The sequence below is a fragment of the Anabrus simplex genome, chromosome 1 (assembly GCF_040414725.1).
Source record: "Anabrus simplex isolate iqAnaSimp1 chromosome 1, ASM4041472v1, whole genome shotgun sequence".
Lineage (NCBI taxonomy): Eukaryota > Metazoa > Arthropoda > Insecta > Orthoptera > Tettigoniidae > Anabrus > Anabrus simplex.
The window spans coordinates 1,420,511,248-1,420,523,669 of record NC_090265.1 but is presented as its reverse complement, the minus strand read 5'-3'; the positions used below and the strand labels follow the sequence as shown (position 1 = coordinate 1,420,523,669).

Genomic DNA, 12,422 nt, shown 5'->3' with positions numbered 1-12,422 from the left:
ACCATGCCTGCTGCTGTTTAACATGGATTTCTTCTTGATTGTTATGTTCATCTACAAATCATTGGCCTATATTATAAGTAGATATGATTTCATTGAAGTATCCTGTTTAAAGCATGAATGATTGTATTTTGTAGCCCGAGAGTATTATTATTTTCGTCAAGCCGGGGTATAATACCAATATAAACGGTCCGTTATTGGACATTATAAATTTTCCAGCTAACTCATTCCTGGTTTGCCAGCGTTTCACCCCCGTATGCTAGGTTGGGCTCATCAGTTGGTACCTAGCTCACCTACCAAGACGCATGGCTAGTGCGTACCGTAGAGGCCACCGTGTAGGCTACTTGGAGCCACGGGCAGTGCCAATGAACTATGAGAGACTTAGTCTCATTACCAGAAATTGATGCATGCTTGGCCATCAGATGATATAGATGTTGATTCCCATAGGGAATCTGAAATATTTGTTCCGAATGAGTAAATTTCAGATTCCTTATGGGAATCAACATCTATATCATCTGATGGCCAAGCAAGCATCAGTTTTTGGTAATGAGTCAAAGTCTATCTTAGTGCATTGGCACTGCCGGTGACTCCAAGTAGTCACGCGGTGGCCTCCACGGTATGCACTAGTCACGCGTCTTGGTAGGTGTGCTAGGTACCAATTGATGAGCCCAACCTAGCACACGGGGGCGAAACACTGGCAACCAGGAATGAGTTAGCTGGAAAATTTATTATGTCCAATAACGGACCATTTATATTGGTATTATAAATTTACTAATTTGGGAGAAATATTTCAGATTCCCTATGGGAATCAACATCTATATCACAAGCCAGAGTATGTCAAGAATCGTTAGATTTTTTTGTCACGCTTGAGTTTTACTGGTAGCCTTTTTCAAAAGTTGGCAGGTATATCATCAAGAGGCTTGTTCATTCATGCTCTAAGGCAGGGCCATCCAAACAGCGCTCCCCGAGCGCTAGCGCTCTGGCCACGCTCCAAGCCAGTGCTCCGAGCGCTTTGAGGGAAGGTAGTTTCGATAGTGGTGAGAGGAGCTTGACTAGCTGAGCGAGTGGTCTGCCCGCCGGGCCGAAGAGAGCAGCCGATTTTTTAGTGAGCCTCTGAGATTTTATGTGTTTAAAAAAACAATTTGTAACGGCACTACAGTTCCAACCACAGGGATGATTACGGTGATTTGACAGACGCCAGTCGCCAATCGAAGTTGGAAGGATCGAAAGAAAATTTCAAGCAGCACTGTTCTGTATTATTGTTTTAATTTTTAAATGCTTATTTACAAACGGGAATGAATAAATGATTGAATTATCTGAAGAACACAAAAGTTTTACAAATTGCTTCGCGTCACATCGACACAGGTCATATGGCGACAATGGGACAGGAAAGGGCTAGGAGTGCGAAGGAAGCGTATTTTTGTCTGAAAGGAGATTGAGGAGAGTGAGGTTGGTGGACCCACTTTACAAACAAGCTACAAATGTTCGTCGCAAATTGCCAAAGCTAGGAAACCCTTCGCGGAAGGAAATGTAATCAAGGAGTGTCTAATGGACGCGGCGGCATGTATTTGTCCTATGGAGCTATTTGAGAAATTTCTCAAAATATCTCTTTCTCCTCACACTGTGGCTCGCAGAATAGACAATATGGCCGTTGATATGGAACAACAATTAATGGAGAAGGCAGCAAATTTTGTATCCTTTTCCATCGCCCTCGATGAATCAACCGACATTGCGGACACAGTTCAGCTCGTTACTTTCATTCAAAGAGTAGATGACGATATTCGGGTCACCGAGGATTTCCTAGACTTGGTAGCTCTCAAAGACACCACTACCGGTTTCGATACTTTCAAAGCAGTGGGGGGCGTTTTTGAGTCAATGGGATTAAAATGGGAGCGGTTCACGAGTGTAACGACGGATGGAGCTCCTGCATTATGTAGTCTACGAACGGGGTCCCTCGGCTATGTAAAATTAAAAATGACTGAGAGCGGTACTACCCTAATGGCGGCGATCCAGTGCTTTATACACCAGGAGGCAATCTGTGCAAAAGTCGCCAAGCTTAAAGACGTAATCGGAACAGTTGTGCGAGTGGTAAATTTTCTTCGATCCTATGGACTCACGCACCGTCAATTCAAAGAGTACCAGGCGAGTTGGCCGTGTAGTTAGGGGCGCGCAACTGTGAGCTGGTGTTCGGGAGATAGTGGGTTCGAACCCCATTGTTGGCAGCCCTGAAGATGGTTTTCCGTGGTTTCCCATTTTCACACCGGGCAAATGCTGTGGCTGAACCTTAATTAAGGCCACGGCTGCTTCCTTCCCATGCCTGGGCCTTTCTTGTCCCATCGTCGCCATAAGACCTACCTGTGTCTGTGCGGCGTAAAGCAAAAAAAAAAAAATCAAAGAGTTCTTGGATGACTTCGAAGTGAAGTATCCGGATATCCCGTGCCATGCAGAAGTAAGATGGCCGAGCAAGACGAAGGTGCTTCATCGAGTTTTTTGCTTGCGGAATGCAATAGATACCTTTTATGACGCAAAAGGGCAGCCCGAAATTCTTTTGCGTAATCCTAAGTGGGTGGTGGACTGGGTCTTTTTAAGTGACTTTACTGCCCATCTTGAACACTTCGCTTACCGAGCTCGATAGCTGCAAACTCTTAAGTGCGACCTGTATCCAGTATTCGGGAGATAGGTTCGAACCCCTCTGTCGGCAGCCCTGAAGATGGTTTTCCGTGGTTTCCTATTTTCACACCTTAATTAAGGCCACGGCCGCTTCCCAGTCCTAGCCCTTTTTTGCCTGATCGTCGCCATAAGACATATCTGTGTCGGTGCGACGTAAAGCCAATAGCAAAAAGAAAAAATTTGCTTCAGGGCGAAAAGCACAATATCTGCAATTTGGTGGAAGAAATTCAAGCGTTCAAAAGAAAATTGATTTTGTGGGAAAACCAGTTGCAAGCAAGGAACACAGGACATTTTCCATTGCTTGAAGCAGTGAAATAAGGTGTCGACTTTGATGAGTACTTGCAGGCAATTCGCCAATTACAAGAAGAGTTTGAAAAGAGATATTCAGAATTATCAGAACCCCAAGCGGTGTTAGATGTAATTGTTCAAACATTTTCTCTTAGTGCAGACAGTGCTCCACAGCTATTTCAATTAGAGTAGCTTGAACTGCAGTGCAATGTTCGTCTTAAAGACCGCTTTCTAATGTCACGAAGTTTGGAAGAATTTTATAGTGGCTTTCCGCAAGGAAAGGTGCATGTAAAGTTCTGTCAAAGTTCGGCTCAACGTACATTTGTGAGCGTTTCTTTTCGGTTCTTAAGCTTACCAAAAGTAAACATCGTGCAACGATGAGCGATAGAAACTCGCGTAATTGTTTAAGAATATTGGTATAATATTGGTAAAATTTTGTTGAATTTTCCTCTCAGATATGTTCAAATTTCAGTTTTGAATAAATCGCATTACTGCATTCTTTACTTAACACTTGATTTCATTTCCTGCATATTCCATACATCGGAGTATCTTTCGATTTGTATATGCGGTATATTGGTTATGGCAAAACAGCCTTATCAATATGATGTCAACAAACCCACAAAAGCCGACGGACGCACGACTATACGTATCTAGTCAGCGCGGTCCGAACATCGTCCGTCTCACGTCTCCTCGCTGCCACACTGTAGTGGTGGTAGGGGAAGGAGCGCTAGTCTGACTGCCCAGTGCTCCCCGAGCGCGGGCACGCTCTCGGAGCGCAATAGCTGGATGGCCCTGCTCTAAGGGTAAGGTGGACCTCTCGGTTCTGCAAGCTGCTCTCTGGATGTTATTTGGATGAAAAACTCTCTCTTCTAGGGTGTTGTGCTCTGCGTAATGGTAATTATAGTGAGAATTTGTGTACAAGTGGATAATTTGGTTAGTCATCAGTGTTCTATTGTATAATTTGTAAGGGATTTATTTCAGTGGAATGATGCTTTTCTTAATTTTAGCAATTAGTCATTCTTTTCCTCTCTACATTTATGTGAAATTGTGAGTGTTTGCAAAATTGCATAGTATTTATTTGTTTAAATACTCTTAAGAGACATTCTGAGTGAAAATTTATTTTTGAAACTACAATACAACAGTAACTGTGCTTTCAGCTCCAACTACAGTCTTATCAGAAGGGATGAAGAACATTGTGGCTGCAATGAAATCATCTGGGATAGACATTGTGTCAGTTTGTATTTCAGGTATGTAGCATTATCTTCGTTGCTGATAAGTCTTTGACTAGTTGTCTTGCAGGTACCTCATTCAAGGCCAATGTTGGGAAGGAAAAAAGAGAAGCAAGTATAGAAAGTCAATGCATGAATGTGGTGACATGATTTTCAAGCCAATTTATACTTGCAGGCATTATCAAATAGCATATTATACTGCCTTAATTTTACATGCATGTTTATTGTTGTTATCCAGACAGTACACACTCTTGAGTCCTTGAACAAAATAGTGTTGTCATTGGAAATGTATTAGCTGATAAAAGGTGTGTCTGAAAACATATTACTTTTTGAATATCTTGCGACACTTTCCTAGAGGCTTACAAATCAGGAGAGACAGCAGTTGATAAGAAATGGGAACTAATGCTTTATTGTAACTGATATATATTGTTCTGAAGGAAAAGTGGTTTGTTAAGAAGGAAGCCATACTTTTTTAGTGTCGACCCAGTTAATGCAATTTTAAAGCTTTTCAGTCTGTCAAAGGCCAATTCCAGGTATTGCATGTTTACATTTGTACATTTCTTTTCAACATATATATGAAACTTACCATCTAAACAAATTAAGATTTATGCATAATAACGTCTAGATGATACTTTATAACCTCCACAAATTTCATTGTTGTAAACCTGATGTATGCGATTTTATCAAATTTTAGTCACAGTGATCATTGTTTAATACATGGAATGGACTTTTAACTTCACATACCTTTACACTTTTTCTAAATTCTGCGAATTGTGGTAACTTATTTTGGTAATGTTAAGATATTGTTTACAAGAAGGACAAAGGTACATTTTGCAAAAAAAAACAAACACAAATGTGTAAGTTGCAAAATGTCTGCGTAATATAATTGAAGACAATCGTCGCGTGTTTACTTGATAGCGTCACGGAATTGCACACGCGAATCAGTGTTATGGCGACATGGCATGAGGAGCTAATAAATCTTAAACTCCATATCAAATACTATCACTGAATGATAAAATGTATATTTAATATCGCAGTAAGCAATAATAAAGAAGGGGTGCTGTCATGCAGCCATCAAGATGGATTGGGTTCGAGTCCCGATTAATGCATATGTGATTTTCGAGGTGAAAGTCACATCTGGTGGTTCGGATTTCACATAAAATATGAGGTCCCGTGGCTTATGATAGTGAGATTATCAGTCACATAAAACTACAAGCTTTCTTCCTCCCAATAATAATGTGTATAACCATTGGATTTTCAGTTGTTTGTTTCTTCTGTACCTCAAACACTTGCTTTGATTTCTCTTAATAAATGTTTGTTTCATAAACAAGCGACACGATTTTACAATTTTATCAAAGCACTCTTGAACTGCCCACAGGATTCAGTTTCTGCGCCACACTCACTTGTATAGGACATATTTTAGAAAAGCAATCGGTGTTCAAACTGAGGTGATTTTTAATAATGCCGCTTACTCACAAGGAACGTTGTAAACGGTATCGCGAGAAGAAAAGAATGATGACGATTTTAAAAGAAAGGAAAGGGAAAGGCATGCCAGGATAAGGAAGAAGACACCTGCCCAGTTACGCATACACCGTCAACAGATGGATTGTTCTCTGGAATAAACATTTTTCTTTTTATAGCTTGCTTTACGTCGCACCAGCACAGATAGGTCTTATGTCAACGATGGGATAGGAAAGGGCAGGGAGTGGAAAGGAAGCGGCCGTAGTTTTAAGGTACAGCCCAGCATTTGCGTGGTGTGAAAATGGGAAACCACGGAAAAACATCTTCAGGGCTACCGACAGTGGGGTTCAAACCAACTATCTCCCAAATGCAAACTCAGCTATGCAACCCTAACCACACAGCCAACTCACGTAGTCACATAAACTATAACATGCCTGTAAAAATACAAACTATTAAACAAAGAATGGCATGTTTTGTTGTACAAGAACTTCCTCAGATTCTATTAAATCGCTTTAAATTATACATATATATTTACAGTAATGTTTACGTTGCATAAAGTTGTCGGTGATTGTGAATTGGTGATATTATAAACAAGTAAGAGAAGTGTAGTAGTCCTCCACTGCCATCTTATAACTTTGAGAAAGTTTTCTGTACTTAACCTAAGCTGCTGATTGTCTGTTACCTCGACGAGTACGTTTGGATTGAAGCCAGTTGTCATGCCCCAGTCGTAGTTGCTATGTAGAGGGGTGAAGGCTGTTCTGTGGCAGTGACTGTTCAATAGAGAGAGGAGGAGGAGCGCTTCTTCTTATAACGTACTTTTGCATAAAAGGGGAGTAAATGCAAGATAATTTTGATGAAATAAAAGTGCAGAATTGAATTATTGAGTATCTCGAAAGGCATTATTTTTAGTGATAAATAATAACCTACTAAAACATCTTGAGTGACAAGCACACTGCCTAAATTCAGAGAATTTAGTACAGCCACTTTCCAGATTTTTAGTATCAGAGTAGCCTCGCGTGGGATCCATTAAGTGCTAATGTAAAAATAAAAAATAAAATAAAAAAGTAAAAAATGTTGTTCTGAAAATTAATTTTGTTTAGATTGCATTTGCTGATTTGTCTTTGCAATTGTTCATTCTAAAGACTACTTTTAGAAACACCAGAAAAACCACACATGAAAGAGAAAAAAAAGTTGTCTCAACTACATGAACAAGAACACATACAAAATCGCTAATATTTTCAAAAAAACAATGTCTAAATGTAGTCTTTAGAATGAACAAAACATTGCAGAGACGCATTAGCAAATGCAACTTAAAAAGACCTTTCTCCAAATGCTGGAGTACATGAACGCAAATGTCATGAATAAAACTGCAATGTCACACAGTTATAAAGGCCAAACAAAATGTTATTTCCACACCAGATGCAATCAGTGTGTCTGCAGAACATGAAAGTCATGAAAAAAATCATTTGGAGTTTTGGCCATAAAGTCCAGAAAAAGTCATGAATTTTGTTTTCAAGTAATGAAAATAGCAAATGAAGAACTTAAGGTACACAAAGCCCTTCTCTACAGTGATTAAACCATTAGTGTCATGCTTCTTTTCATAAACACATTTATTTCTACCATCATCATTTCTCCTTATCCAGCAGGGTCGGGACATTTATGATAGTTGTCCAACTTTCTCTCTCCTTCCGCTATTCTTTTTGTTTAATTTTGTTCAGTTAGGTAACAGCCCCATGTGGATTTCGTCAATGTCTACTGCTTTCCTCATTATTATCCTTCTAACTGTTAGTTCCACCGTTATCATTGTTATATTATTTTCTATTTCTGTCTCTTCATACTGTACCACTATTTCTCACATTCAGGAATTTGTCAAAAGAGTCTTCTCATGTTTCCTTTCTTCACATGTTTCCTTTATCTCTCTTGGCTGTGTTAGTAACTCTCAACTTTCATCTTTCCTCAGTTTTGTGCATACTCTTCTCTTGTTTCTTCCAAGCCCATATAGCATTGTTTTGCTCCCCTCTACATCTTCTTCTATCTCTCTTGTGAACTTCTCTCATCTTTCCTCTTTTCTTCAGTTACTAAATTTTCTACATCTGTTTTTCATTTCTCGATACTTCCTTTTTAGTGCTAATCCATTCTTGCCTTGCTTTCTTTTTTTTTAATTTCACAACTTCTTTCACTGTCTCTTTCTACTATGGTGTCTCCTTTTCTTTTACTTTTCAGTTGTTTTACACAGATGTTCTCTGCAAAATTTACAAATGTCTCTTTAAACTTGAATCCTTACACACTTCCAAATTCCATTGCTGGAATTTGATATTTCAATATCTAGTGTATATTTTTATCTTTTAATTTCCACACTTTTATTTCTTCTTTCTTATTTCCTTTATTCTTTCAAGTTTTCTCACACTCATTATTGCTACCACTACTGATGGTCTCCACCAAATGCTTCCTTGGGTAGAGCTATCCATCCAATCCCAACTATATCGTGACCTGGAAGTGCTGTTTTTCTTTCTAGACCACATATTTTGTCATATGGTTGAAAGTGTAAGACTTTTGAATATTAATGAACATGTTTTTGAGTGTAACACTTCTGGATACTGTAACATAGTGACACCCTTAATTTAAAATTAATTACAGTAGAACCTTGATGCATTGTTCCCTGAACTGTAGTATTCCCTTATGCTTCGTTCATTTTATTTAGTCCCGAAAATGTTCCATATAAACTAATGTTAAATTTCCCCACATCTATCCTTCCTCAAACTATCGTCAAAAAATTACTAGTCCTCAGCCACAATTTAAATGGATAAATTTTTCTTCCTTTGTGTGCAAATAGACAACTTCACTCCTCAAAGACTCCCAGAAGAATCGACAGCTAGCCCACGCGCTGGTCATTTATATTAATTCCCCCCCCAGTCGTTACTTATGCTTCTTCAAAGCACATCTCTTGTTTTAGCCAATGTCTTGCCAATCTCAAAATGATGCTACCTTTCCATATTGGTTCAAATCTTCGCATCACTTACACTTAAAGTTTAAAATTTCATTGTTCCGTATTGAAGAATATCACAATTAAAATTGAAATAATTGATAAGGAGATTCCACCTATTCAATACCAAAGAATAAGAAATGTAGTGAATTACATTCTCATTTAATAATAATTAGAAATGGTACCGGTTTCGACCCTAGTGCAGGTCATCATCAGCCAATTAAGAAATGGAAAACAATGCATAGGATCAGTAGAAGAGGCAATATGAAAAGGAAATGAACGGGGGTAGACACTGTAAAACTTAGAAGTAAAATACAAGTCATTCAAAAGAAAAACAGTGCGCAATTCTCTTAGCGGCAGCAAAGCACACGCAGCGCTAGGCAAAGTCCCACAATGATTACAAATAGCGGAGAACTGTTCAAAGCCAGTTACTTAAACACTGTCAGGCATAAAAAGCCCCACGCGTAACTGTTTGTTGTGCTTGTGCGGCCCCAGCAGCTGTTTACCCCTCATCACTTTCACTTCCCGCTCCCTCCCTGCCCTTTACTTTGTTAACATTCTGTTTGTCTGTCAGTTCTTCGTAGCCTTGGTCGTTCTGGTCACAATCGAACCACTGATGAATATTGTCTTTGTCAACTTCGTCTCCACCTAGGACAGCTTTTATGGCTTCAGTCACTGTACTAACTGTGTCAGCTTCATCAAATCTGAGAAATCCATCGCCTTCAGAAATATCTGGGATGATTTTTTCCAAGACCGCACAGTTGTCAGTGGTTTTGTTTTTCCCCCAAGCCGAATGAATCTCATAAATAGCATCGAGAATTGTAAATTCTTTCCAAAAAGTTTTGAGTTCATTGCCCTCTTCAATCCTCTTTTGAAGAAGAGATTAACTGATAATTTATTTTAAGTGCAGATATTACGCCCTCGTCCATAGGCTGGATTATTGCAGTGGCATTGCGAGGCAAAAATTTTGCCTAAAGGTTGCCATCTGCTGATTTTTAAACGGTTTGATTTGGGTCCGAGGGCGCATTATCTATCAAAAGAACGGCCTTTTCCGAGAGTCCATTTGACTTTAAATATTTACGAACTTCAGGGATGAAGTTATTGTCAAACCATAGTTTAAAAATCTCACTCTTAATCCAAGCAGACTTTCGGTTCTTGTGCACAACAGGCAAATGTTTGGCCTCTGTACCTTTGAAAGAGCGAGGTTGTTTGCTTTTCCAATGATGAATAAAGGTAATTTATGGGTGCCCGTTGTGTTAGCGCAGGTTATAATCGTCTTCCTTTCTTTAGATGCTTTATAGCGTGGTGCACAACGCTCCTGTTGGAAAGCAAGATTACGGGTTTGTAGGCATTTCCAATACAGGCCAGACTCATCCGCATTGTAAATTTGTTCTGGGACCAAACCATCATCCAGAACAAATTTTTCATGATCCGAATTGAACTGCTGAGCAGCTTCTGTATTTCCACTTAACTCGCCTTTTACACTGACATCACGGATGCCATGTCACTGTTTAAAGCGTGTAAACCATCCGGATGATGCATCAAAATCACCCTCCATCCCATGAGCTTCAAAGAAAAACTTTGCTTTATTCAGTTTACGCAGATCGGTCCCAATACTGGAATCTCTTGAGCTCCCTGCTGTCAAAACCACTCCAGCATGCATTGGTCAAGCTCCTCAAATGCAGATATTTTTCATAGTTTTTCGGTTTGCCATACCGCTGTTTGCATCGGAAGAACAAATGATAATAGTTTGTCTTTGTTGCATAAAATATCCTGCACGGTAAAATCACTGTTATATTGGACACACACCTGTTTAACGATAGAACCTCGTTCTATATTTTGTACAATATACAATTTCTGTTGAATCGTCAAAATGACACACGCCTGTTTGGTTGCCATTGTTTGCAAACTGAACTGCACTGAACAAAAAAAGACAATGACTGAAAGTGGGGTGGTGTGGAGTAGAGCAGGAGTTCGTGGCCGGTGATACACCATGTACAAATAACTTTAAGGTTGTACCACCCCTGCTACTATTATGACTCGGCAATATTATCCCGACCTTTTGTAATTCTATATTACTGTAACTCCTAACATTCGTGCATTTTTAGTGTTTTTGATATCGCGATTAAGGCGCAACGTGGATGGTCCAATTACGGTAAATCGAGAGTTGAGTGTAGTTCTCCATGGCTAAATAGTTAGCATGCTGGCCTTTGGTTACAGGGGTCCCGGGTTCGATTCGCAGCTGGGTCGGGAATTTTTACCATAATTGGTTAATTTCGCTGGCAAGGGGGCTGGGTGTATGTGTCTTCTTCATCATCATTTCATCCTCATCATGACGCGCAGGTCGCCTATGGGAGTCAATTCAAAAGACCTGCATCTGGCGAGCCGAACTTGTTCTCGGACACTCCCGGCACTAAAAGCCATACACCATTTTTTTTAGTGTAGTTTAACATTCTAAATTCAGCATCATCATATACAAATTCACACACAACTTTAGTATTTCCAGTGCTTACCACCACTATGGCTTACAATACTAAAGGTTGAGCAGTACAATGACTTACTACTAGCTTAACGTTACAACACTCTCATATACAAATTCACACATACCTTAAATACAGTATTTCAGATGTCTTACTACTACAATTTACAATGGATTGAGTGTTACATTGTAACATGACACCTTCACATAGAAATTTACACACAATTTACAGAATGCTGGAGTCTATTCTTGAAGCATTTTACATTTTTGGAAAAAGGCTGTAAGACAGCTGCAGGTAATTCATTCCAATCATCAGTTTCCTGATTTACAAACAAATATTTACTATTGTTAGTTTTCTGCAATGTACCTTTTACTTTATGCAGATAATCTGTCCTATTTATGTAACAGGGCTTTTCTAGTCGACTGTTCAACTCTTGATATAGATGTTGATTCCCATAGGGAACATGAAATATTTGTCCTGGATGAGTAAATTTATAATACCAATATAATGGTCTGTTATTGGTCATTATAAATTTTCCAGCTAACTCATTCTTGGTTGCCTGCGTTTCGCCCCTCTGTGCTAAATTGGGCTCATCAGTTGGCACTTAACACACCCACCAAGATGCATGGCTAGTGCATACCGTGGAGGCCACTGCATAGGCTACTTGAAGCCACCAGCAGTGCCAAGAATGAGTTAGCTGGGAAATTTATATTGTCCAATTACGGACCATTGTATTGGTATTGGTACTCATTCAGGATAAATATTTCATGTTCCCTATGGGAATCAACATCTATATCATCTGATGGCCAGGCAGGCATCAATTTTTGGAAATGAGACAAAGTCTCTCATAGGGCATTGGCACTGATGGTGGCTTCAAGTAGTCTACGCAGTGGCCTCCTAGGGCTTCTTGGCAAAAAGACTCTGAAGCAACGCCTGTTTTTGTTCGGCCGGATGACCTCACAGCTCTAATTTCTCACCTTGCCAACCTCAATCAGCAAATTGGCCTGACACCACGTTGGCGTTGGCCTCCCCAGCATGTCAAATTGCATCCTTCGTGGCGTTGATCTCTCCTTGACCAATCAAGACATACTCAACCAACTTCGCCTGCAGTGCTGGCCAGTCACCAGTGTCTCTCGGGTCCAGGACAATTTTCTTCCCACACATCGGGTCCTGATTCAACTCTCCACGGACAAAGCCGCCCAGAAAATTCTCCACAACGGTGCGATCTTCTCTGACCGCTACCACCGCGTGACGCCTTGTCCTGCATACTTTGAAGACGCCTTTGAAGCGACTGCCACGCCATCTCCATGGATA

General features: G+C 39.9%; 1 protein-coding gene across 1 annotated transcript in view; it reads left to right on the top strand.

Moving 5' to 3' along the window:
• LOC136858380 (flavin reductase (NADPH)) overlaps positions 1 to 12,422 on the top strand; it is a 95,555-nt gene that overhangs the window by 48,440 nt on the left and 34,693 nt on the right. The window contains exon 3 of the mRNA XM_067137881.2: positions 4,113 to 4,202. Coding sequence (XP_066993982.1) covers positions 4,113 to 4,202 — 90 coding nt within the window. The remainder of the gene's footprint in view (positions 1 to 4,112; positions 4,203 to 12,422) is intronic.